Source organism: Raphanus sativus, chromosome 4 (assembly GCF_000801105.2).
Source record: "Raphanus sativus cultivar WK10039 chromosome 4, ASM80110v3, whole genome shotgun sequence".
Lineage (NCBI taxonomy): Eukaryota > Viridiplantae > Streptophyta > Magnoliopsida > Brassicales > Brassicaceae > Raphanus > Raphanus sativus.
This window is the reverse complement of record NC_079514.1, coordinates 14,371,097-14,398,340: the sequence shown is the minus strand read 5'-3', so window position 1 is coordinate 14,398,340 and position 27,244 is coordinate 14,371,097. Positions and strand designations below refer to the sequence as shown.

The following is a 27,244-nucleotide window of genomic DNA, read 5'->3' as shown; positions in this document are numbered from 1 at the left end:
TCCACCCATTAATTCTTGTATCTAACCGATCTTGGACAAACCCAAATACTTGTACCTTAGATCCACTTATATTTTCTGGTAATCCCAGATATGACCCCATTCATCCTATATTCTGAATCCCCAATATATCTCTCATCTCTTGCCTCCTAGATTCTTCAATCTTATGCCCAAATTGAATAGACGATTTTTGAAAATTTATCAGTTGGCCCGATACCACCTCGTACTCCTTTAAGATCCTGAGAATAGTCTCACATTCCTCCTTCTGTGCTTTACAAAAGAACATACTATCATCTGCAAACAGTAGGTGAGATATTGATGGGCAAGCTCTCGCTACTTTCATTCCCGTCAATTGTTTTCCTTGTTCCGTTTTCTTAATATTTGCAATCAGAGCCTCAGTACACAAGATAAAAAGATATGGAGATAGTGGATCCCCCTGTCTAAGACCCCTTTGTGGGGTTATAAGTCCCTTTGGTTGACCATTTAGTAAAACCCGATACTGAACAGATGAAATACATTCCATCATTAATTTCGTCCAATGTGGATCAAATCCTAGTTTATTGAGTAATGCTTGGATAAAATCCCATTCCACCCTATCATATGCTTTAATCATATCCATTTTTATCGCCATATACTTATTTTGACAAGACTTATTTATCCTTAACCCATGAAACATCTCTTGAGCAATCAGAATATTATCTAAATTTCTGGTACAAAGGCCGATTGTATTTCCGAAATAAGTCTTGGAAGACATATTTTCAACCTTTCACAAAGCACTTTTGATATAATCTTATATCCTACATTACAGAAACTGATGGGTTTCAACTCTTTCATCCGTGTATAATCTTTGAAAATCTATAGTTAAGGTTGTAAATATGTATTTTTGAAAAAAACGAGGTTATGAATATGTATATACTTATGTAACTTCTGTCAAAAATAAATAATTTGGTATAAAATATAACATTTAAATCTCCCCCCCCCCCCCCCTCCCCCTCAAAAAAAAAAACAAAATAAATAAAATAAAAATATGTATATACTTTAAAACAAAGAGATATTTTTATTAAAAATCATCGCTTATATTGTCAAATCAACACAATTTAATGTGTCATGGGTTAACATGACAACACAAAAAACCTTGTGATCCACCGGACCCACACTGCTTAAAGAACAAGGTTCCGTGGATATAAATAGCATTGAAGTGAATCATCACAAAGGACCTTGTGATCCACCGAACCCACAATGCTTAAAGAAACAAGGCTCCATGAATACAAATAGACTTGAAGTCAATCATCACAAAAGACCTTGTGATGCACTGAACCCACATTGCTTAAAGAAACAAGGCTCTATGGAGACACACAGAGTTGAAGTGAATCATCACGTAGGACCTTGTGATCCACTTAACCCTCATTGTTTTAAGAAACAAGCTCCATGATTAATACACATAGAGTTGAAGTGAATTTTCACCAAAAATCTTGTGGTACAAGTGATCCAAATTGTGTAAGTGAACCAGATACTCCACATTGCGGTGGTGGAGATTGAGAGTAAAACCCATAATCTATGAATAAATAGTATTGATTACTTAAATTCCATTCAGACTCAAATTGGAAGTACGGGTTCCTAATTACTTGATAATCTCTCTATTGAAACAGACTTGATGTGTATTTTTGGCGCTAGGTAATCATTATGAAACATCATGTGTGGGCACACCCCACCAAAACTGTCGTGTGGAGCGAAAGCAGTGTCACATACTACAAATTGCTCGAGAATTTCAGTTTCCAACAAATATTTCAATTCATTTTTGCTTCTTATTGCTGGTTGTTTAATTAGCCTCTCGCTGATTTAAAACTTATTCTTTACAAGACAATTTGGCGAACCCATATTTGACCTGAGTTGTTTAGGCAATCCCCAGAATTGGTTATTTTGGCAGTGATCATTTCATACGAGCAGATCATGGATCTGATTGGTTTAACTTTAATCTTGATTCATTGGTTTTTGAGCTTTTAGAAACTGTCTGGATCAATATACTTGGTTCCACTCTTGCTCCAAAAATGAATTGAAATATTTGTTTGGAACTGAAAATCTCGAGCAATTTGTAGTACCTGACACTGCTTTCACTCAACACGACAGCTTTGGAGGGTGTGCCTACACATGATGTTTCATAATGATTACCTAGCGCCGCAAGTGTTCTTATTGCTAGTTGTTTAATTAATCAAACACCATGTGAAATTATGAAAGAAAAAACCCCATATGAGATCATCTATGGAACCAAGTATATTGATCAGGTCAAATATGGGTTCGCCAAATTGTCTTGTAGAGAATAAGTTTTAAATCAGCGAGAGGCTAATGAATATTCATGTACTCTGTTAGGGTTCTATGGGGAGATCAGCAACCGAGACTACAGAGGAGATCATAAAGTTGAATAAAAGAGGTGACAATGTTATCTTAGGTTGTAAGGAAAAGAAAACGGTTTTCGAGATGGTAATTAAATAAAATATAACAAAGAGTCTAAAAGAAAATAGCCACTTACAATGTAGAGAGATAGAAGGTTCGCTACAGGTATCTTTGCTTACAAGAAGACAACAACAACAGTCTACAAATAGTAATAGAAACATAACCAAGAGTCGATAGTAAGTTCTGTCACGAGTAGAGGGAGCATCCTACTCCAGTCTGCAAAAAATATCATAGGAACATGTATAAGATTATCACATCAAAATGACTGTAAAATATGGTGAAATATAGTAGTATATACCTTGGCTTCTTGGGGTCATTCTCGGCAACTCCAAGGCTATCTGCTTGGTGGTGTTTTGGTCTGCACATGATGAACTGGCTCTTGCTACAATAAGAGTAATGAATCCTAGCTTGGAAGTCTTTTGTGAGGTTTTCAACAGGATCCTTGACTTGGAAAGTTATGAGGAACATGATCCCAGTACACCCGTGACAATTGGCATAAAGAGGCTTGACAAATTCATATGCTGTCATCTGTTTGAAAAACAAAGATAAGAAAATACAGTAAGAAGAATAGAGATTAACAAAAAAGCAATTGATTATTAATGGACTCACGTTTTCCTGATTGTAGTGACCAATGGATTTTTCACAGAGCCTGTTGAGTAGATCAAGATTGGTTTCGGGCTCCTCGACAAATACATCATCATCGAACACAACAGGATGGTAATTGTAAAGGCAGCGGGCCTTGGTCCAATCAACATCGAAGCCCTACATACATATAATCTCAACTCTAAATACTTAAAAAGTATAAAAACAATCAAAGATCAAGAAAACCAGACAGAAACAGAAGACAAATGACGCGACCGCGTCTTTCAAATATAAATTCGGGATTAAAATAATAATAAATCATAGCGCAGCGGAAATAATAATAATAATACGGATAATAAAATCCACGTCATATCATAAAGTCATACAATACCATAAAGTCAAATCCGAAAAATAAACATCCGAAATATAATAACAACATAAGCCCGAAGGTCTGAAAATAGGAAGTAGCGTAAACGATAGAAGTCCGAAGGCCTAAAGGCCCAATAATAATAAAAGATAAAACGATAAAACGATAAAGCCCACGAGCCCAAATAGTAGCACTAGTCTGATATGATCACTCCTGCTCATCGGTCTCACCTGAAAGGGGAAAGAAAGAGGGGTGAGCAACAGGGGAGTCGCTCAGTGAGGTATGAGATGCTAAACCGCAAACAACTGACTCAGTACACAGCACTACGACTATGTAGGTCTAGCTCTAGCGTGAAACAAACACGGTGTCTACACCACAAAGAACAATCAATAAGCGACTAGAGAACTATCCAACTACAACCCATGCGCTTATAGTACACAGCTACTCTCTGCACCACGCATCTCCTCATAAGGATATAGATAACCGCTGCGTCGCTAGTACAGTATGTCTCTGTACCCCCGCACAACCACCCGCTGCGTCGATAGTACAAACGTCTCTGTACCCCCGCACAAATCCCGCTGCGTCGCTAGCTCAGACGTCTCTGGGCCCCCGCACAAACACCCGCTGCGTCGATAGTACAAACGTCTCTGTACCCCCGCACAAACACCCGCTGCGTCGATAGCTCAGACATCTCCGAACCCCCGCACAATCACATAGTCCCTACTACATAACTATATATATACATATATATATGACAGTTCTCAGCATCAATCATTTCACACAATCGTTGAACCCTCTATTATCCTATTTCCGGTTTAACAATCAATAACAATCATGAACACGCAAGACTCTCAAACAGACTCGATTCACAGAGACTATCATGTTTCGAAACTAAACTTTTCATAATGGTAGAACTAAACTAGTTCGGGATTTAACGGAGAAGCCCTCACCTTAGTAAATGAAGAGAAGTGGTATCTATGAACTCCAACTGATCAAATAGACTCCAAATCTGAAACCAGGATGAAATTCTGAGTCAGAACGCCTTTCGAACGGTTAATAACGGGTCTGGTCAAAGTTTACGGAAAAGTCAACTCGCTGGTCAAAGGTCAATCTGGTCAATCCTTAACCAGAAATCAATTTGATATAACCGACCGGTTTAACCTAACCGACTCTAACTGAAACGAAATTAATTTAAACCGGGTCAAACCAGTCAACCAACCGGTTTACCGAGTCAACCGAGTTGACTCGCTGAGTTGACTCGGCCGAGTTGACCGAGTCACCGGCGAGTCACTGGCGACGATCACCGGCGGCGACGGCGGAGGCTTACCGGCGGCGATGGCAGTCCGGCGGCGGAGAAGCGACGGACCGGCGTCGGAGAAGCGGTGGTCCGGCGGCGGAGAACGGTGGTCCGGCGGCGGAGAACGGTGGTCCGGTGGTGGTGGAGGCGATTTCCGGCGAAACTTTGGAGGGCTCGTACGGCTTCGTCCGAGCTCCGATTGCGACGATTCTGGTGGCTATGGATTCGTCTCGACGAGAGGAACACGATGGTGGGTTTGCATGCACGAGATTCGCAACGGTTAGAAAGTTATGAACGATTTACTAAACGCACGAAACTAAACTCAAATGCATGGCGGTTTCCGGCCCTTACCGACTACAACGAACGGTGGTGATGAGCTTGGCTTGGTCTTGGCGTGCAGTGGCTCCGGCGACGACTCTTGGTGGCTCAGCTTCTCCAAAGCTTCACACTTTCTCTTCTCTCACTTCTCTCTAACTCTTTTATCTCTCTAACTTCTAATTTTTTTTTTCTTTGTTGCAGGAGGAGAAACCAAGGTTGGAGCTGGGTATTTATAGGCAAACATTTGAGTTTTCGTAAACGCTTGAGACTTAGCCGGCTAAAAGTTTTTCGATACCGAAATTCGGGTCGTTACAATTCTCCCCCACTTACAAGGAATTCGTCCCCAAATTCGAATATAGAGTTGACATGTCCAATATCATTGTAACAAACTTCGGATACGCAATCTGCCCTCTTTAAGGTCTTCTCTTGAACTCCGTCTCTCTCTCAACAAACTCTAACAAACAAAGTCTTATTCTCTGAAATGCTTTCACTTGGTCATCCATAATCTTCACTGGTTGAGAAGATGCTTACAATCTCTTTAAGGTCATCTGGCAACAGCTGCAAAATAAGCTCTGACTCTCTCACGACTCCCTCAAGATAGATCCATTAAACACGTTTTGAAATTCTGATAACTCTGCTGATAAATCCAATCTCTAAGAACTGCTCCAAACCGCTCCAAAAATAAGATGTGATAACATGTACTTCGGTTTAAGCTTCATCAACTTCCCTGTCTTAGCTCCTCTTTGAAATGTCTTCATTTTAGGTATATTCATTCACTCGCCTGAAACTCCAAATCCTTACGACGCATATATGCATAACTTCTTTTCACGTTCATGGCCTTCCCAAGGCCAAACTTGAGCACGTTCATTTGCTCTACCATCTCTTGACCCATTGCGGTTTCTACCTCACGTCGCTCCCCCACTTTTGTCTTCAACAAAGCGGTGTGTAATAAAACTTGTTGTAAGGGACTTCATACGGTGCCATCTTAATACTCGAAAGACAACTGGTACATCGCAATGAATACTGATTGCACTCAAACCCTCTTTGTCTTCGTTTAAAGATACCTGAAAATGCTAAGACTTGACCACATGTGAACTCACAAATCTGTGGGAAGCTTCCGTGTCGAACAAGGTGCAAGCTAACTTACTTCTAACCAAAACCGAACTACACGAGATTTTTGCTAACTACACAGATAATTACGAGACCACAACAAATACTTAACACAAACAAGTATGATAAAGATACATACCCGCTCCCTGGTGATCTCCCACTGTGAACACACGTGGAGCGATGGCTAGGCGCTTCGGTGGTGGTGGAAGCGCTGCATTGCCCCTCCTCGGGCAATCTCTGAAGATATGGCCTGGCTGGTCACAACCATAACATTTCCTAGCCGCTACTACTGGTGCTGCTGGTGCTATAAACTGGGTAACTAGTGGCTTTCGGCAATTTCTAGAAACATGCCCGAACAGCCCACAATTATGGCACTGGATACTCGTCTGGTCCCATGGCCTCTTTTGTGACCCTGAAGCTCCTTCTGTCTTAGGCTGAGCTGCCTTGTTGAACTTCTGCTCCGCTGCAATACATTTCTCTTGCACAACGGCCTTCTCTACCAGATCCTCCAAACTAGTATATGTGACCATACTGCACCTACCGTGAAGTTCTACTCGCATCCCTTTTAAGAACCTCCTGATAAGGTCCTCCTCATCCATACCAATTCCCGCAAACCTGTGAAGCTGGCGAAACTCATGCTCATACTCTCTGACAGACTTTCCACCCTGCCTCAAACTCTCAAAATCGTTCTTCTTCTCATCCAAAGCTTCTCTTGGAAAATACTTCTTGTTGAATGCATACAGAAAATCTTCATAAGTCATCTCGCCACGGTGCATCACTCGCACTCCATCCCACCACACTGCTGCATCTCCGCGTAAATACAACTCAACAATCCTTAGCTTGTGCCTTGGTGGGCATGAGATAGTGTTCAAACACTTATCCAAACTGTGCCTCCAATCGTGAGCAAGTGTAGGGTCCGTGGTACCACTTAAATGCTCCAAGTTCACATACTTCATCTGTGATAACACCCTGATAAATGTCTCATCAACCTCCGGCACGTGCACTGGAATGATGGGTGGTGGCGGCGGAACCTGAAAGACACCTGGAACTGGCTGAATAGGAACCTGCGGATACTGTGGCGCTGGGGCCTGCTGAGCTGGAGCCTGATGATCATGCTGAACCTGAACTGGCGGAACCTGCTGCATATGAATCTGCGGACCCTGCTGCACATGAATCTGAGGACCCTGCGGAACCTGCTGAGCTGCAGCCATATGTCGAGCAACTTCCTGAGCAGCTACCCTGGCAGCCTCTTGAGCGGCTTGCCTGGCTGTTTCTTGAGCAATCTGCTGAACTGCTTCCTGAGCAGCATGTCTAGCAGCATCCTGAACTATCTGTCTCATGGCATCCTCATCCATCTGCGGAGCAACGGGCTGCTGAACTGCGGGCTGAACATGCTCATCCTGAGCCTCTCTAGCATCTCTAGCGATCTGAGCACGGGTAGCTCTCCTCGGCGGCATCTGAAATGAAGGCAAACGAGTTAACTTCTAACTAAATCCAACAATTAAAGAGTGATGTCGAACGGAAAAGTGCTATTTTATTTTATTTTTAAAATCCCCACATCCCCATAAACAATTGAAAACCGATTAAAATCGGATAAAAACCGAGTCTCCAAAGATCGCCATCCCGGGTCGGAGCCGGGACGGAACACGGCTCTGATACCAAAACTGACGCGACCGCGTCTTTCGAATATAAATTCGGGATTAAAATAATAATAAATCATAGCGCAGCGGAAATAATAATAATAATACGGATAATAAAATCCACGTCATATCATAAAGTCATACAATACCATAAAGTCAAATCCGAAAAATAAACATCCGAAATATAATAACAACATAAGCCCGAAGGTCTGAAAATAGGAAGTAGCGTAAACGATAGAAGTCCGAAGGCCTAAAGGCCCAATAATGATAAAAGATAAAACGATAAAACGATAAAGCCCACGAGCCCAAATAGTAGCACTAGTCTGATATGATCACTCCTGCTCATCGGTCTCACCTGAAAGGGGAAAGAAAGAGGGGTGAGCAACAGGGGAGTCGCTCAGTGAGGTATGAGATGCTAAACCGCAAACCACTGACTCAGTACACAGCACTACGACTATGTAGGTCTAGCTCTAGCGTGAAACAAACACGGTGTCTACACCACAAAGAACAATCAATAAGCGACTAGAGAACTATCCAACTACAACCCATGCGCTTATAGTACACAGCTACTCTCTGCACCACGCATCTCCTCATAAGGATATAGATAACCGCTGCGTCGCTAGTACAGTATGTCTCTGTACCCCCGCACAACCACCCGCTGCGTCGATAGTACAAACGTCTCTGTACCCCCGCACAAATCCCGCTGCGTCGCTAGCTCAGACGTCTCTGGGCCCCCGCACAAACACCCGCTGCGTCGATAGTACAAACGTCTCTGTACCCCCGCACAAACACCCGCTGCGTCGATAGCTCAGACATCTCCGAACCCCCGCACAATCACATAGTCCCTACTACATAACTATATATATACATATATATATGACAGTTCTCAGCATCAATCATTTCACACAATCGTTGAACCCTCTATTATCCTATTTCCGGTTTAACAATCAATAACAATCATGAACACGCAAGACTCTCAAACAGACTCGATTCACAGAGACTATCATGTTTCGAAACTAAACTTTTCATAATGGTAGAACTAAACTAGTTCGGGATTTAACGGAGAAGCCCCCACCTTAGTAAATGAAGAGAAGTGGTATCTATGAACTCCAACTGATCAAATAGACTCCAAATCTGAAACCAGGATGAAATTCTGAGTCAGAACGCCTTTCGAACGGTTAAGAACGGGTCTGGTCAAAGTTTACGGAAAAGTCAACTCGCTGGTCAAAGGTCAATCTGGTCAATCCTTAACCAGAAATCAATTTGATATAACCGACCGGTTTAACCTAACCGACTCTAACTGAAACGAAATTAATTTAAACCGGGTCAAACCAGTCAACCAACCGGTTTACCGAGTCAACCGAGTTGACTCGCTGAGTTGACTCGGCCGAGTTGACCGAGTCACCGGCGAGTCACTGGCGACGATCACCGGCGGCGACGGCGGAGGCTTACCGGCGGCGATGGCAGTCCGGCGGCGGAGAAGCGACGGACCGGCGTCGGAGAAGCGGTGGTCCGGCGGCGGAGAACGGTGGTCCGGCGGCGGAGAACGGTGGTCCGGTGGTGGTGGAGGCGATTTCCGGCGAAACTTTGGAGGGCTCGTACGGCTTCGTCCGAGCTCCGATTGCGACGATTCTGGTGGCTATGGATTCGTCTCGACGAGAGGAACACGATGGTGGGTTTGCATGCACGAGATTCGCAACGGTTAGAAAGTTATGAACGATTTACTAAACGCACGAAACTAAACTCAAATGCATGGCGGTTTCCGGCCCTTACCGACTACAACGAACGGTGGTGATGAGCTTGGCTTGGTCTTGGCGTGCAGTGGCTCCGGCGACGACTCTTGGTGGCTCAGCTTCTCCAAAGCTTCACACTTTCTCTTCTCTCACTTCTCTCTAACTCTTTTATCTCTCTAACTTCTAATTTTTTTTTTTCTTTGTTGCAGGAGGAGAAACCAAGGTTGGAGCTGGGTATTTATAGGCAAACATTTGAGTTTTCGTAAACGCTTGAGACTTAGCCGGCTAAAAGTTTTTCGATACCGAAATTCGGGTCGTTACAACAAACCTCGCTGGCTTTTATCTGTTCATTAATCAAGTCACATTCTTGTTTGGGTGTGAGCTGAAGCGCCTTGTTTTTCTCGTTCTCAATGACATGATTCGGTCTCACCCAGTCAGGCTCATCAGGTGTATGCAGCAAAAATACATCTTCCAGATACCAACACCAAGCTTGTGCGTAGTACAGAGAAGAGATAATCATCATAAATATCGATTTTACAGAAAAAAGTCCATATAAATTAAGAGAAGCTAATTGTACCATCACATTCTTCACCCATCAACGCTCCTTCCATACGCACCATCGCTCCTCTTGAAACCCTAATCTTTGGTAAAGTGCTCGTCGCCTCTTTAACCCTTGAAATAAAACAATTTTATAGTAATCAAGTCCCTCGAGGTTTCCTCACTCTTTACATTTCCCTCCATTTTATCTACACACCCTCCCACACCGAATATTTAACGAGATTTGGAAACTTTCAACTACATTTTCATCGTGGGACACAATATGCCTTTTTCTTTCACTCAAAGATACATAGACACTTTTTTTTGATTTTAGGACACAATAGTCTTTCTCTTTCACGCAAAAAGACACATTTGGCTATCTATGTGTTATTAACATTGATACCTCTGAAACTAGATTTTGTTAATTTATGAATTAAAAAAGAGCACCGGTAGTTGTCAAAAAAAAAAAAAAAAAGAACACTGGTTTAAATGGTATGTGATTTGTTGTACTTTAATTTTATTTTCTAATTTGTTTGAATCTACTATTGTTATTATTTTATATTGTAATTTATAAATATTAATATCTAATGAACATAAAGAATTATAACTTTGTTTCTTATACATTTTGAGATGGGTAAATCTCTAAAATAGCACTTTTTAATTTTTTTATCATAAAATAACACTCAAAAAATAAAATGACTAAAATAGCACTTTTTGTTTTGAAAATTTTCATTTTCATTTTTTTTATTTTTAAAAATTTGAATACATTCCTAAAACTCCACCACATGACTCTAAACCCTAAGTCTTTGATTAATTAATCTAAAAGTTATAAATGCATATTTACCTTTCAATAAAACTTATTTTGGTCATTTTTTTTCTTTGTGATGCTATTTTTGTGACTAAAACTTGATTTGATGCTATTTTGTCTTTTTTCTCTTGTGGGATCCATATTATATATGTTTTTATATTTTAAAAATTACAACCTTTCAAATTTAAATTGCTTGATGGTATATGATGAATTATATAATATAAATATATTACTAGATTTTGACCCGCGCTTTTAAAGCGCGGGATTTTTTCTTTTAATTTTCTCTTAATTTTTGTAACTAATAAATTTTATCTTTATAAATAAGATTATATTGTCTAGTTATAATGTGTTGACTGTTTATTTTTATAAATTATGCATACATGGTAAGACATGTTATACAAAGTTGTATATTTATACAGCAATAAATTAATTTTTTATATTATTTAAAATTTAAACATAAATTTAATTCTTAATAATTTGATATAATGTAGTGTCCCTAGACTATATTTGAGAAGTGATTTTGTCACATGTCTTTCTACAATCATTTTTAAAAAATAATATGACATGGCTACTAAAATTGATGACATGTTTTATAGATTAATATGACTTGGACAATAACATTTAATGTTAATTTATATTTTTGGTAAACTTTTTAAAATATGATAATTACTCATATATTACATTTATTTTCGATTTGTATTTTTGGATTGTTTTAGAATATGGTAATAATTCGTAAATCATCATTAAAATACATATATTCAACTATGGCATTTCAAATTTCTAAATATCATTTAAATTAATTATTTTTCTCAAAAATGTATACATTTTTTAGAAAATTATTAAAATTAAATTTTAAAATAAATTAAATAGTAAAATCATTAGTTTCTTATTTTAATTTTAATTTTTGACAATTATGCAATTTTTACATATTTATTTAATATTTATACTATTAAAGCAGGATCCTATTTGAATTTTTACCTAAACCTACCCTTATATTATAAGGAAGTCGCAAGTTTCATTAAGGGTATTTCTGTTATTTTGTATCATTTTTAATTAATGGGTCTTTTTAGTTATAGGCCCAAATTTTTTTTGTTCCTTTAGTTTCACGGTTTTGGGCCATTTGGGCCGATTTTAATATTTATCTAAGTTCACATTTTTCATTTGGGTCATTTGGGCCAAGTTCTGATATTGATATTAACAAATATTTACACATAATTATTATTATTTATTTTTCTCAATATAATTAAAACTTTCTGAAAATATTTTAATATTGATAATGAAAGACTTACAATTATTAAAAGAATATAATATTAATTTATTCACAAGTTAAATCTGTTAAAAATTATATCTTTCAAAAATTCAGTACATAAAAGTGAAAATTGATTGAAAAAATTTAAAATATCACTTCAAATTTTTGAAAAAAATCCAAGTTCAATTTTAAACAGAAATACCCATTTATACAATAAAAATAAAAATAAAACAATACAATAAAAAATGAAAATATTTCATTTCACAAACTTATTCAAAATTTATAAAAAAAATAAAAATAAACCCGCGCTTTTAAAGCGCGGGTCAAAACCTAGTCTATACTATTAAAGTAAAATACCTAATAGGTATTTGCCATTGATTTTTTAAGTTAATTACAAAGCTATGCCACTCTTTAGTTATAGTTTAATATAAATAATTAATATTATCTAAAACACTCTAATATTAAAGTTTATGACAATAAAGAATATTCTAAAATTTTAAAAAGGAAGATTTAAACTCCAACAATAAATGTTTAATGAATACATTAACTATACAAATATTATTATGATATAATACATCTCTACCAAACCGTCAACTTACACTACCAACCCAACATTAAAAATAAACAACTGTATTGATGGTTTTTATTTTCAAGTGTATAAATTGTAGTTATGTATTTTTTGATTAAAAATATGTAAAAAAAAAAGCAAATGAAAACCATCATTTTCTGCATTCAAATCTACGTATAAGATAAATAAGAAAAAAAATATTTATAAGACAATACAAAAGAAACATATTACTCCCACTCTATTACAAAAATATGAAAACATATTTTTATTTAAATGAGACGGGGTAGGAAAATGAATTGTTTCATTTTGGTTTTAAATCAATAAAACTATAATTTAAATGAATGCAAAATGGACTAATTAGATAATTTTTATATTATATTTATACCTTTAAAATCAACCAAATCAAGTTTTGGAGATGTCTTAAAAAGGTTAGAAATTTTGATTTTCTTGGAAGCTTTTTATCATTGGTTACAGTAAGCGTCAATGCATAAACTAAAATCTTAAAACTCGATTTTAAGATCTAAGACATCTCCAATCCAACTAAATTCAACTTTTGATTTTAAATAAAAAAGAGCTATTACAACTGATAGTCCAATACAAACTAAAACTATATATCTTAAATCATTATGTCATATATATATATATATATATAGTATTATTTTTGTGCGTAGCATTATTTAGCAATCTTGCATCAAATATGAATATATACATGAAATTAAAAAGAGATTATGTTTTTAATAACCATTTATTATTTTCTTCAAACTATAAAAAATTCACAAAGTTTTAGGAATCACACATTTATTCAATTTTATATAATATTAATAACAAATTAAGCATATGAATAATTTAATCAATTTAAAAAAATATTATCAGATTTTTTCGAGGAAAACACCTAGTATCTATGTAAATTGAATATTGTTAAAGATAAAACTGTTGGTGATTATCTATCAAGACCAAAGGCACGTGGCTTATTGTCTTTCCATCACGTAACTTGGTGACCACTTCAAGTCACGGACTGATGTCTTTGTTTAATATTTTCTGGTTGCTATAAATATGTACTCCCTCCCCTTAAGTTCAATCATATTTTATCAAAGTTTTCTTCTTCATTCTCTCAAACTCACGTACTCTCTCTTTTCAGTATAATAAATATATAAAAGTCATTTGTTTCACTTGTATTTCACAACACGTTATCAGCACGACGAACTCTCTTATACCGACCGTTCTTAGACCAAACAAGCGAGGTGATGTTTAAATTTATGTCTTTAAATATATTTAATTTATTTAAATTTTTATTTATTATTCCGGAGTGAGAGGCTAGGCCTTCTCCGTTTATTTTCTGGGATGATAGGCGTTGCCTTCCCCGGCTGATCGTTAAGATAGGCTAGGCCTTCACGATCAGAGAAACACGTGGTAGGTTTTACCTCCGTGAATAAAAGGTCAAAAATGGAAGGCTAAGCCTCCTCGGACCTTGATTAAAAGAAAAGGTTAATATGGCCGACTATGTCGCCTCGAACCTTTGAAAATGATCAAATATGGAAGTCTAAGACTCCTAGATCATATGGTGGGCTGGACCCCCAATTTTATTTATGCTATTTAAATTTTTGCAATTTAAGTTTACGCAATTTAATTTTTGCATTTATTTTATGCTTTTAATTTCTGCATTTAAATTATGCTTTTAATTCTCGTCTATATTATATTATTATTCTATGACGGATGGAGATATGTGCTTGGCGGATAGTGCGTCAACGCACACGATAATTAAAGATAAGAAATATTTCTCCAGTCTCAAAATGAAAGATTACGCTGGAAGCGTAAGTACAATATCTGGCAATGCAAAGATTATTATGGGCTCTGGTAGAGCAAAATTTTCAATGCCAGGGGGAACGATATTTGAAATAAGTGATGCATTTTATTCCCCCGAGTCTCATAGAAACTTATTAAGTTTTAAGGATATCCGAAAGAATGGATATCATATTGAGACTATGAGTAAAGATGGCATTGAGTTTCTTTGCATTAAGTCCGAAAGGAAACATATATTGGAAGAGTTAAGAATGTTATCCTCTGGACTATATTGTACAAAAATAAACATGACTGAGTCCTATGCCGTGGTAAACATGAAGTTTACTGATACATTTAAAATCTGGCATGAGAGGCTAGGACATCCTGGTTCAGTCATGATGAGAAAGATAGTGCAAAACTCGAATGGCCATCCGTTGAAACACGGAAAAGTTTTGCAAACGGGCGAGTTTACATGTAATGCATGTTCTCAAGGAAAGTTTATAACTCGGCCATCACCAGCAAAAGTAGGCAATGAATCACCAATGTTTTTAGAAAGAATACATGGTGATATATGTGGGCCGATTCACCCACCTTGCGGGCCATTTAAGTATTTCATGGTATTGATTGACGCATCTACTAGATGGTCAAATGTGTGTCTTTTGACAACACGAAATACGGCTTTCGTAAAGTTCATTGCCCAGATAATAAAGCTGAGAACGCAGTTCTCAGAGTATGCCATAAAGAAAGTAAGGCTTGATAATGCTGGTGAGTTTACATCGCAAGCCTTCGATGATTATTGTATGTCAATGGGGATTGATGTGGAACATCCCGTTCCCCATGTGCATACACAAAATGGCATGGCCGAGTCGTTGATAAAACGGTTGCAATTGATTGCAAGACCGTTAGTCTTGAGAACAAAGCTCCCAATTTCTGTATGGGGTCATGCTATATTGCATGCGGCGGCACTGATTCGGTTGAGACCGAGTGCATATCATAAGTACTCCCCATCACAATTGGCATCTGGACAAGAGCCAGATGTATCCCATCTCCGTGTCTTTGGGTGTGCGGTCTATGTTCCGATAGCTCCGCCACAAAGAACAAAAATGGGCCCACAAAGGAGATTGGGAATATATGTGGGTTATACGTCACCAAGTATAATAAGATATCTGGAACCAGTAACTGGTGATATGTTTACGGCAAGATTCGCCGATTGCCATTTTAATGAGGATGAATTTCCAGCATTAGGGGGAGGAATTAGAGAAATTCCTAAAGAAATTACATGGTGTACACAGTCGTTGTTACACCTTGATCCCCCTACGAATCAAAGAGAGCTGGAAGTTCAGAAAATTGTGCATTTGCATAAATTGGCAAACCAGTTACCAGATGCGTTCATAGATACGAGAAGGGTGACAAAATCATATATACCCGCTGAAAATGTTCCATCAAGAGTTGTTGTTTCTGGAGAATAAACTGATGGAAACAAAATAAATGAACCTGGGGTTCAGTTAAAGAGGAGGAGACCAGCGGGTTCAAAAGATAAAAATCCCCGAAAGAAAAAGAAATTGGTTGAACAAAGTGAAAAGGTTTCAGAAGAACCTGATATTGAAAAATGTCTGAAAGAAGGCATAGATGAAAAGGTTCAAGAAAAACCAAATAAAGATAAGGATCCAGATGACGAGGAGGGAACAGAAAAGTATGAGATTTCCATCAACTACGCCCATGATCAAAAGTTATTGATCAGAAATAAAATAAAAGATGTTGATGGAATGTTCTCCTTTTCTGTGTCCAAAGAAATAGATCACGAAAGTGATGAACCCGATCCAAGGTCCATTTTAGAATGTCAGAAAATACATGATTGGGAGGAGTGGAAGAAGGCCATTCAAATTGAATTACTCTCCCTGAATAAAAGAAATATTTTTGGACCTATCGTCATAACGCCTGAGAATATAAATCCTGTTGGGTATAAGTGGGTATTCGTGAGAAAAAGAAATGAAAAGAATGAAGTAACACGATATAAAGCCCGATTAGTAGCCCAAGGTTTTTCTCAGAGACCGGGAGTTGATTTTGAGGAAACATATTCCCCGGTAATGGATGCAACTACGTTTAGATTTTTGATGAGCCTTACGGCATCAAAAAGTCTTGAAATGCATCTCATGGACGTTGTGACAGCTTATTTGTATGGATCGTTGGATAATGATATATATATGAGACTCCCTGAAGGATTGAAAATGCCAGGGGCATTGAAAGAGAAATCCAGGGAGGTATGTTCGGTCAAATTACAGCGATCACTATACGGATTAAAGCAATCCGGACGCATGTGGTACAATCGCTTAAGTGACTATCTCTTGAGTAAAGGATATGTGAACAATGCGATATGTCCATGTGTTTTTGTTAAGAAATCGTCATCTGGCTTTGTGATCATCGCTGTATATGTAGATGACCTGAACATGACTGGAACTCAAAAGGAGGTTGATGATGCTCGAACTCATATGAAAGAGGAGTTCGAAATGAAAGATCTCGGCAAGACAAAGTTTTGTCTTGGGCTCCAGATAGAGCACCTCCGAGAAGGAATATTTGTGCATCAATCAAACTATACGAAAAGGTTATTGAAACGCTTTCGTATGGATCAAGCGACTCCTTTGAGTACTCCAATGGTTGGTAGATCTCTCAATGTTGAGAGTGATCCTTTTAGACCCTGCGAAGATAGCGAGAAGATATTAGGTCCTGAAGTACCTTATATGAGTGCTATCGGTGGGCTATTATACCTGGCAAATTGTACCAGGCCTGATATTGCTTTTGCAACTAATCTCTTAGCAAGATATAGCTCTGCTCCTACTCACAGGCATTGGAACGGAATAAAGCATTTATTCCGTTATTTACAAGGTACAGTTGATTTAGGGTTAATGTATTTTAGAAAATCCGAGTTTGGTATGGTTGGTTTTGCAGATGCAGGATATTTATCAGATCCTCATAAAGCTCGATCGCAAGCCGGTTATGTTTTCACAATTGGTGGAACCGCGATCTCTTGGCGGTCCCAAAAACAAACTCTGGTTGCAACATCTTCGAATCATGCAGAGACTATTGCGCTTCACGAAGCATGTCGAGAATGTGTGTGGCTGAGATCAATGAGTCACCACATACAAGATTCAAGCGGAATAATTAACAAGAAAGAGCCGACGAAAGTTTTTGAAGATAACTCGGCTTGCGTCGCTCAACTCAAAGAAGGCTATATTAAGAGCGACAGAACGAAGCACATCCCTCCAAGATTTTTCTCGTACATTCGGGAGCTCGAGAAAAATAAAGAAGTGGACATCGAATATGTACGGTCATGCGACAATCCGGCTGACTTGTTCACCAAGTCTCTTCCGACTACAACATTTCGGAAACACGTCGACGGTATCGGGATGTGGCGTTTGCGTGACTTATGAAGAAAAAGCTATGTCAATTACTCTCAGGGGGAGATTACGTCAGTGTACTCTTTTTCCCTTGTCATGGTTTTTATCCCATTGGGTTTTTCCATGATTAGGTTTTTAACGAGGCACTACGTAATACAAGATAGATAATCAAGGGGGAGTGTTAAAGATAAAACTGTTGGTGATTATCTATCAAGACCAAAGGCACGTGGCTTATTGCCTTTCCATCACGTAACTTGGTGACCACTTCAAGTCACCGACTGATGTCTTTGTTTAATATTTTCTGGTTGCTATAAATATGTACTCCCTCCCCTTAAGTTCAATCATATTTTATCAAAGTTTTCTTCTTCATTCTCTCAAACTCACGTACTCTCTCTTTTCAGTATAATAAATATATAAAAGTCATTTGTTTCACTTGTATTTCACAACAAATATAATATTTTTCGTCACAAATTTGGACTTTGTTAATCTATTTTGAATTGGGTTATCCATAATTTTTTTCATTATCTAGTGGGTGTAACATTTGGGCTCTTATATAGCCCAGCTCATCATCTATAATTTGATCACTTAATACCAATCTATTTTAAAGATCCAGCCCACACTCACATTAATGTGACAACATCAGATGAAGCAAATTGTTTTTTTTTCCAGAAAATGAATCGATGAAAAGAAAATGCTCTCTGCAAAACAGAACGATGATTGAATTCAAGATCTACCAACAACTCTCATTCTCCGATTTCTATACGGTTATATTCTCTCACTTTTCGTTTAAATTATATAGATTCTGTAGTTATATTTTTACAAATTTCTAACATCAATGCATATAAATTTGTTTCAGTTCAGAAATATTTGCATGTCGAATATGAAGCCATCTGTGATAAAAACGATGAGTCCGAGATGGTTGTCAATTGTACCTGTTCCGATCAATTCAATGAAGTCGTAAGAGGCACAGGAAGATAACAAAAGTTAAATCTAAGTTGATGTCTTTGTGTTAAATAATTAAGGATTTCTTCAACTGTACACAGATAAGTCTCCCACTATAGCTTTTTTATTATACGTGAGACTGTTAATCTCATCTCCTTTAGAGTTAGTGAGTTGACTTAATTATGTATACAATTCATGTGCAGGTGCGTGCAGTTAAAAATTTAGAGACAGAGCTTTATTCATCTGAAGAAAATGGGACAGGGACTTAGTAGATGCAAGTCAAGAACAGGTTAGTTGTAATTTCATCCAAATGTAAGGAATTATCTTTGTTTTAAAATGACAGAAAACTTACTTGATATCGCTTAGGATCACCTCCAGCTTTTTACGTTGCTTCCCCAAGTACGCTGAATGGACGCTGAATGGTATTGCCTCAACACAATCCAAAACTTTGCCCAGCACATCTGACAAAATAAAACATGGTAAAGGTTAGTAGTATTGATAGCAAAAATAGATAGTTTTAACCACTATCGTAATTTAGAAGCCATTTGTTTGTTTGATGGTGTGAGTTTGATTAGGAAGAGGCGCTGCTATTTATAATAGGGAGAGGTGTTTAGGTTTTTGAGAAAACTTGTTGCATACTCAAAATCTCACGAGATTTTCTAGTTAATATTTCGAAAATTTCAGTTACCAATTTGAAACCCAAGATATTCTTTGTGTATTGGACCCGCGATATGATTAGATTTAATTCTTTTAACCGTGATTGTAGCTATATCGTATAATCTTCTTTTTCTATATTTTGTTTTAGATTTATTATAGGTATCAAATAGTGAATATTATGTTGTTAAAAATATGAATACTCGCCATATTTGTAAAATTGAACATGGAAATCACAGAATGAGTTAAAGAATATACTTCAAATAGATTTGGTATCTAAGCTATATATAAATTAGTGGCTGTTTAAAAGATAAAATAGATTTCCTAATAAAAATTTAGAGAACTTTATTTATAATTACACTAACTGAAAATGGGAATATCCTGTAATATCTTTGGTTCAAATTCGATTTCCATATTTTTGGCTTAATTAAAGTGTCAATACTATCCATAAGTATACACTGCATTTTCATAAACGAATATTTGAAATAGCATATAGGTAGGTGGAGCCGTGGAGGAATGAACTAAAAAATATGAATTTGAACATTGATTTATATTCTTGTGAAGTATATACGTTATATTTAATCGATAGTGTTTTTATAGTTTAGAATTATTGGCTATGGAGGGTTTGTTTAGAGTTTTAATCCCAAAACATCTTTTTATTTCAGGGTGTAAGGTTTGATTATGAAGATGATTTTGATGGGCTGAACATCCTTTTAACATGCATGGACTTATTTGGAAATGGGCCTAACTTGTTCGGTTGTAAATTAGTTAGATTATGGATAAGTCATAAAAACAAAAGAATTATGATTGGTCTAAAATCGGGATCGACATTTATTTCTTAAAAAAAAAAGGTAATGGCATTTGGTGGTAAATAACTCAAAAAGGTAGTGGCAAAAAGCTATTAGGTATTTTACTTCAATAGTATAGATGGACATAACAATTGTGATGACATCAAACTTTAGCTTATAACTAAAACAAGAAAACAAATCCAAACAATTATCATATCAGATCAATCCTCAGAAAAAACCTTCTTCCTTACACAAATTCTCTGTCCATAACTTCTCATTTCATACCTTATCTACCTAGAACTCCTCTTTTTACACCTCATCCATCCACACCTCCTCTTTTCTGCTATATCTCACGTATACAAATCTCCTGTCCAGAGCTCCTCCTTTCATACCTCATCCATCCACAACTCTTCTTCTCACACCCGTCCGTCCATCCATAACTCCCATGTCCACAACCACAACATCATCAGACAATCATCCTTCATCCTTCGAGCCCTTATCCACCCCCAATCAACTCCACTGTAGCTTTTAGTTTCGCTGACAAAAACCCTAGAAATCGTACTCATCCACCATAGTCACCAGCCAAGAAAAACTCCAGCTATCCACACAACCCATTCACACGCTATCCGTCCACATCTTTTACATATCTGGATTTTGAAATCGGATTTTGCATATCTGGATTTTGAAATCCACAACAGCACTAAAAACCAACAAAACAAAAACGAGAATTGATTTAAATAATTTTGAAATCAAACTCATAACAACAAAAAGATCCTAATTTCCAACAGAGAATGTCATCTATGCTAAAATGGATAAGACTTAGGTTCACCCCCTATGGTGAACCTTTAAATTCACCACTCCCCTTAAATCCAATCAAAAATGCCATGTAGATAATTAAATAAAAATATTAAATTATTAAAAAAAATAGTTAAAAAGAAAAATAAAGTCAATTTTAATGATGCAAACTAAACCCTAAACCCTAAATCATAAATTCTAAACCCAAATATATACCCTAAACCCAAAATTTATACCTTAAACCCAAACCATATACCCTAAACTCAAATTCTAAACTTTAAACCCAAACCATAAACCTTAAATACAAACCCTATACTCTAAATCGATCATATATCCTATACCCTAAACCCAAATCCTATACCCTAAACTCAAAACGTATATCTTAAACCTAAATTCTACACTTTAAACCCAAACCCTAAACTTAAGAATTTGGCTTTAGGATTTACGATTTGGGTTTAGGGAATAAGATTTGGGTTTAGGGTATATGGTTTGGGTTTAGGGTATATAGTTTGGGTTTAGGGTATAGGATTTGGGTTTAGAGTATAGGATATAGAATGGGTTTAGGGTATAGCGTTTGGATTTAGGGTTTAGAATTTGAGTTTTGGATATATGGTTTGGGTTTAGGGTATAAGATTTGGGTTTAGGGTATAGGTTTTGCTTTAGAATTTAAATTTAGGGTTTAGTATTTAGTTAACGTTATTAAAATTAACGTTATTTCCTTTTTAAACTATTTTCTTATAATTTAATATTTTTTATTTAATTATCTACATGGTATTTTGATTGGATTTAAGGGGAGTGGTGAATTTAAAGGTTCAGCATAGGGGGTGAACCTAAGTCATGTCCTGCTAAAATCACTTACCGACGACATCTAACCTAACGTAAGGGCGAGTTCGTTACTCCTTCTCATCCTTCCATCAATGCTCAAAGCTTTACACAGGCGATATAACTCCAGGGAAATCAAATCGCTCCAAGTTCCTTCCATCTTAATAACATCCTCCAACCCAACTGAACCCATAAAACTCCCACTCTCCCTTCCTCCCCCAACATAATTGTCGTTTGTGTTTCTCTGATTCCTCAGATCTTCCACCTAAGCTCCTTTCATAGATTTGTCATCTTCGGCTGAAACGTAATATTCAAATTTACTCAGGTAATCTTCTCTCTTGATGTTCATTTCATTCTGATTGCATAATATTTGTCTAACAACGATGATATATTTGTCTACTTCCAAATTTTGCATTTAATCTAATATTGATCGAAGGTAAGCCTTTGTTACCAAAGGGCAAGGAACAATAGTAAGAACCATAGGAGAGGTCGTGTGGATTGGGTCGATTTCTTCATCTGAAGTTTCTATAGGTCTGTGAAAACCAATTTGCTGCAGCATGGTTGATGTCTTTACCAGACGTAAAGACGTGCCAGTGAAGAAACTAAAGTTTTCTTTTGTATTTTAATTTTGTCTTCTTTTATATCTTAAGTTCTTTTGTATCTTAAGTTTTTGATCAATATCTTTCTTTTGTATATACAGAGAGTTTGCTTCTAATCCTTGCTATGAACGATTGTAAGGTTGTTGCTATATAACTTTTTCAAAAGTTCTTTACATATTAAGGCCACTATATATGTTTTACCGGAAAGACGACGAACAAGTAACTCAAATTCTCTTATTATTATTTTTGATATCTTTAGCCTCTGGCGCTTTAATTTTTTTGGCTTATGAGTTAGCTTTCAACTTATATGTACACGTTATTAGGGATGAACTTTTGATGGTGTTTCGGGAGCTGTACTTTGTCTTTGAGTACATGCTATACTTTTTCCAGCTTGCAGTTTTGATATTTCCTGACAATAATTCATAGAACTGAATCTGCGTATGTCATTCTTATTTGATCAGGATTTTGGCTAAATTTTGTAACTGAAGCAGATATCAGAATCTGGTACTTTCAAGTCTTACAAGGTAATTCTTACATCCCTCAGAGCCGTTACCTCCAACATAATCTTAAGCCAGGTGATTAATAGCCTTAAGGTGTCAAATAATACAAAGCTTCAAACATATGCTGTGATGACTGATGACAAATTAGATTTAACCTATGTGTTTCTAACATTATGGTTAAATTGTTTGTCAACAATATATGTTTAAGCTGTGTTGGTTGTTGCGAAAATTATATTAGTCTCCAAACTCTTCATTAAGATTGCTGATTTTGGACTTGCAGGGAGGCTAATTTGGGTCCACATTTATAGAGTATGTTGTTATAGACGGTAAAAAATTTGATTCCCTATTTGTGATTCAAACAGTCTTTCAGATTCTCAACATTACTGTATATATGTCCTTCAGTGACCCATATGTATTAGTTGCCATACCATTGATGCTTTGCTGACCCCCAAAAGCTTTGTTCTAATAGGTAGAGGGCACCAGAAGTCCTACAGCCCTATGTATGTATACACATAAAAAGTTGGTCTTATTAATATTGTTAAACTATTGGGTGCATTCATTCTCAGACACCTATGTTTACCTTTTTCATGATCGGCTCTGGTCCTGGATCCATGGAACAGAGTGACTGCTGCAGAGGCTTTGTCCAGGATACCAGTGGGTTTTGGTGTTGTAGTCAGATTTTCAGAATACTTTAAGTTGAGTACCGGTATGATCTAGAGCAGAGTGATACATGGCCACAAGATATTTCTTATACATCTGGAAAACTAACTTGGTCGCGCCGAGGAAAAGTGAGATCAAGAGAGAAAATGAAAAGCTATCTCTCACGAATCCCTCCAAGAGTCTCATTCCTCCACTGGAATAACATTCTGTTTGTTCGTTTTTCTTTCTTGAAAAGTGAGTGATGGAAGACTCGAGAGATAGAGAGAGAGAGAGAGAGAGCAGGCGAGGGACGTGAGTGCATGTAAAAAGTTCAAGTAGTGAACACTAAATTGAATTAAAGTTAACTTAATTGCTTCCACCGGTAAATTTTCTTCTGTTGTTTTTTCTTCTGGGTGAAGAATGGAGCTTAATCAAAGTGTTGTGATCCGGCGTACGTAAGCTATCATAGGCAAACTATTTATCTGACGGCTGATAGGCGCAAACTATTTATCTGACGGCTGATAGGTGCGATACCGTATAATATCATTGTCCTTACCATAGGTTTGAGTTGCAAGCCTTCTGAAAGATCGTCCATAAAGTGCTGTGTTTGCTTTTTCTCCCTAGAGTCCACAAGTTTTTTTAACGGGTATAGGCCACAAGTTCCTGGATGCTTAATGGATGGAACTATTTTGTCAACGTCAACATTGTATTTTTTTTTTGGTCAAAATCAATGTCAACATTGTATATGTATAGAAAAGGTTAAGTGTTTTAATATATATAATTTTTGTCAACTTATATACCTCCTCTGTTTTATAATTTGAGTTGTTTTAATTAAAATCACAAAAATTAAGAAAGGTATTTGCTAAGTATCATTTGAATATATTAAATATCATTTAACCAACAATAAAAAAACTAAATTTTAATTGGTTATTCAAGAAAATCAGAAAGTACAAAATGTCTAAAACACACATAATTGGGAAAAACAAATCAGTCTAAATTACGTTCTATACTTAACATCCCATACGGATTTTATTCACTGCTCAACAAAATTTTCATTATGTTCCTTATTAAATCATCCACCAAATAATACCACCAACCATCTAAGATAAAAAAAAAAATCTCTTGCTACTTCCCAAATTAAAATTTAATAAGTTTTCTGCAACGAAATAATCAGATAATATCATATTTTAATACCTAATTTAAAAGTAAATAATTTAACTAATAAAATCTATTGATACTTCCCAAATTCAAATTTGATAGTTTTTTTGCAACAAAAGAATCAAATAATATCATATATTAATACTTCATTTTTTAATTATATGATCCGCGCGTAGCGCGGATACAGACCTAGTAAAATTAAAAATAAAACTCGCATAGTTGTGCGGATCGAGATCTAGCAGTGTGTTAAATTAAAAAAAAAACATCGGAATTTTTCATCCGATTGCAGTACTGTTTGCAAGCTGTTTTGAGTGCAGGTGCCATAAGAAGGTAAACCGCAAGTGAAGGAAGCAGTAAACTGACCCAACCCCTTTTTGTCTATATGCTGGTGATAACTTAGAATCTTGGGGAGTTAGTTCTGAGACTTAACTCCGCTAGTTTGTAATAACAACCTTGAGAGTCTGAGACAAAAGTCAACAACGTAACTCTATTCGCTGAGGTTTAATGTCTGCTCAACTAAAAACAACATATAAAGACAACCTTGTTGAAATATCAAACCGGAACCTTGTAGTCTAACATTCAACACTCTCGTCTGTCTATCATTTTTGCCTTTTGAGGAGTGAGATGGTTCTTCCAAGTCACCAACTTCACCTTTCCTAAAGAACCCATTAGTATCTAGTTATCTACACCAACTCTTATTGTCCCATTTTTAAAAAAAAATCTCCAAACCGCTCAAAGTACGCAAACTACACAAGTTAACGATCTCCTCCACCAACCCACTCTCTTCTTCCTCCTTGGCGAATGAACAGTTTCAAGAACTCAGTAAATGAAATTTTGTTCATATTTTTTTTTCATTCATTTCATTTTTTACGCGGTCAGGCCTTTAGATGCTGATAGTGTGTTAAAATTAAAAAAAAAAACATCGGAATTTTTCATCGGACTGCAGTACTGTTTGCAAGCTGTTTCGTGACACTTTTAAACCCAAAATAAGTAAATGGGCCTGGAAGGCCCAGCATATCTCATAACCCAGTGGAGTTGACATGATAAATAAAAAGCAAAAGAGGGAAGAGGAAATGAAAAGCGAACAAACAAATGGCGACGCGATTCGCCGGCAGCGGAGATACAAATCCGAGTCTTAGCAAGCTGAAAGAAGCCGTCATCGCTACCACATTAGGCGGTGTCGGCGGAGCTCTTTGCGGCGGCATGGTAGGAATGTTCATCCTGGCCCCACTGGCGCGGGGTTCCCCAGGAGCACTGAGCCGAACTCAGGTTTTTGTTCATTCTTCATATAATCCCATTTTCCCAAGTAACCGTCGTTTCTAAGGGTTACGTGAATCAGTACGCTCGTGAGTATGCTCGGAACGGTTCAGCGTGTTTCGCTGCATGGTGTGGAATTGAATCCATAATGAAGGGAATCAGAGGCAAAGATGATCTTACTTGTTGGTAAAATTTATTTAATTTTTTTATTTTTGATCATCCTTCCTCTTTATGCACTTTTCTTTGTGATATTTTTTTATTTATTTATTGTTATAACTTTGCTGCAGTTTGGTCTCGACGTCAGGTGGTGGGTTGGCATACTCTATTGTGAGCAACGGCTTGAAAATAAAGCCTGCACTCTTCAGCGCTGCTGCTTTCGCTGTTTTGCCAGGAACATATTATAAGGTGATTGATTGAGATTGAGATTGTTTATGTCGGAGTTAAGTGGATTCATTAATTAATTAATTAATACAAGAGCATATCTTCTTACTTATTAACACTGTTTTTTTTTGTTTGAGGTGAGGGAAACAATCAGATCGCGCAATGCCCAAGACGCCTTTTACACAGATGCAAGAGCTATGCTATCGAAGCTACGCCTTGAGGAATACGAGAATAACTTCAAGAAAGGACATCTCACTGATCCCACCTTACCATTGCTCACTGATAGGTTCTGTATATATACATCTTCCCTTCAAGCTTGAGTTTATTATGTAGCAACTACACACTAATCCTCTTTCTGAATCCAGTGACCTAAAAGAAGTGAACATTCCATCAGGGACGAGGCGTCTGATACTAGATCATATCAAGAGGTTTGTTTGTTTACAAGCTTCTCTACTCTTCTTACATGGTATATATCAAAGATGTGAACTGGATTCAACAATGCTCTGTTGTTTTGAGTGCAGGCACAATAAGATGGTAAACCGCAAGTGAGGATAGCAGTGTATATATGGATTGGTGATGACTTAGAATCTTGCTAGTTTGTAATAATAATCTTAAGTCTTTATTCAAAGCCAAGAAGAACAAACATCACTTTATTCCCTGAAATTCTATGTCTGCGTAAGTTAAAACAAACAACATAACACAACCTTATTGAAATATCAAACCCGAACCTCGTGTTCTCATAGTTTACCTTCAATGATCTCATCACTCGATTTCACCATTTGAGGAGTGAGATGATTCTTCCAGTCACCAACCTTCACTTTTCCTGAAGAACACATTAGAATCTATACCAATTCTCGGTTTCCCGTTCTTGTGGGTCT

The 27,244-nt window shown here is 36.9% G+C and overlaps 3 protein-coding genes and 2 long non-coding RNA genes across 9 annotated transcripts; 2 read left to right on the top strand and 3 right to left on the bottom strand.

Annotated features, from left to right (window-relative positions):
- Window positions 1-2,464: 2,464 nt before the first annotated feature.
- On the bottom strand, window positions 2,465-10,337 carry LOC108852330 (uncharacterized). Its single transcript, XM_057008909.1, has 5 exons — window positions 10,073-10,337; window positions 9,824-9,984; window positions 3,058-3,210; window positions 2,747-2,976; window positions 2,465-2,664 (listed from the first exon to the last, which is right to left on the bottom strand). The coding sequence occupies exons 1-5, from the start codon at window positions 10,113-10,115 to the stop codon at window positions 2,655-2,657; spliced, it is 597 nt and encodes a 198-aa protein (XP_056864889.1). The 5' UTR covers window positions 10,116-10,337; the 3' UTR covers window positions 2,465-2,654.
- Window positions 3,217-7,610, bottom strand: LOC130511631 (uncharacterized). Of its 4 annotated transcripts, XR_008945122.1 has the most exons (4): window positions 5,046-5,450; window positions 4,725-4,911; window positions 4,348-4,406; window positions 3,217-3,627 (listed from the first exon to the last, which is right to left on the bottom strand). XR_008945122.1 is itself a non-coding variant. In XM_057008907.1 (2 exons), the coding sequence occupies exons 1-2, from the start codon at window positions 7,577-7,579 to the stop codon at window positions 3,605-3,607; spliced, it is 1,341 nt and encodes a 446-aa protein (XP_056864887.1). In that variant the 5' UTR covers window positions 7,580-7,610; the 3' UTR covers window positions 3,231-3,604. The 4 variants fall into 4 exon arrangements, 1 of the variants encoding a protein (XP_056864887.1); XR_008945120.1 differs by having other exon boundaries at window positions 4,725-5,437; XR_008945121.1 differs by lacking the exon at window positions 4,348-4,406 and having other exon boundaries at window positions 4,725-5,459.
- On the bottom strand, window positions 7,801-9,743 carry LOC130511634 (uncharacterized). The gene is made up of 3 exons (XR_008945127.1): window positions 9,215-9,743; window positions 8,838-8,896; window positions 7,801-8,117 (listed from the first exon to the last, which is right to left on the bottom strand). It is a non-coding gene; the product is annotated as an uncharacterized LOC130511634 (long non-coding RNA).
- Window positions 10,338-13,761: 3,424 nt separating the features above from the next.
- Window positions 13,762-21,781, top strand: LOC130511633 (uncharacterized). 2 transcript variants are annotated; one of them, XR_008945126.1, is made up of 5 exons: window positions 13,762-13,898; window positions 18,501-18,595; window positions 18,693-19,062; window positions 19,140-19,258; window positions 20,093-21,781. It is a non-coding gene; the product is annotated as an uncharacterized LOC130511633 (long non-coding RNA). The 2 variants fall into 2 exon arrangements; XR_008945125.1 differs by having other exon boundaries at window positions 18,688-19,062; window positions 20,093-21,780.
- Window positions 21,782-25,788: 4,007 nt separating this feature from the next.
- Window positions 25,789-27,020, top strand: LOC108852256 (chloroplastic import inner membrane translocase subunit HP30-1-like). Its single transcript, XM_057008908.1, has 6 exons — window positions 25,789-25,997; window positions 26,068-26,171; window positions 26,273-26,390; window positions 26,504-26,652; window positions 26,732-26,794; window positions 26,888-27,020. The coding sequence occupies exons 1-6, from the start codon at window positions 25,821-25,823 to the stop codon at window positions 26,913-26,915; spliced, it is 639 nt and encodes a 212-aa protein (XP_056864888.1). The 5' UTR covers window positions 25,789-25,820; the 3' UTR covers window positions 26,916-27,020.
- Window positions 27,021-27,244: the final 224 nt, after the last annotated feature.

Coding starts and splice junctions, on each gene's coding strand:
- LOC130511631 (XM_057008907.1), bottom strand. CDS start 7,579: ATGCCGCCGAGGAGAGCTACCCGTGCTCAGATCGCTAGAGATGCTAGA. Junction 3,628..6,261: donor GGGAGATCACCAGGGAGCGG/GTATGTATCTTT, acceptor TTCCCCTTTCAG/GTGAGACCGATGAGCAGGAG.
- LOC108852330 (XM_057008909.1), bottom strand. CDS start 10,115: ATGGTGCGTATGGAAGGAGCGTTGATGGGTGAAGAATGTGATG. Junction 3,211..9,823: donor AACAGATAAAAGCCAGCGAG/GTTTGTTGTAAC, acceptor ATATGTATGTAG/GGCTTCGATGTTGATTGGAC. Junction 2,977..3,057: donor GTCACTACAATCAGGAAAAC/GTGAGTCCATTA, acceptor TTTTTCAAACAG/ATGACAGCATATGAATTTGT.
- LOC108852256 (XM_057008908.1), top strand. CDS start 25,821: ATGGCGACGCGATTCGCCGGCAGCGGAGATACAAATCCGAGTCTTAGC. Junction 26,172..26,272: donor AAAGATGATCTTACTTGTTG/GTAAAATTTATT, acceptor ACTTTGCTGCAG/TTTGGTCTCGACGTCAGGTG. Junction 26,391..26,503: donor TGCCAGGAACATATTATAAG/GTGATTGATTGA, acceptor TTTTTGTTTGAG/GTGAGGGAAACAATCAGATC.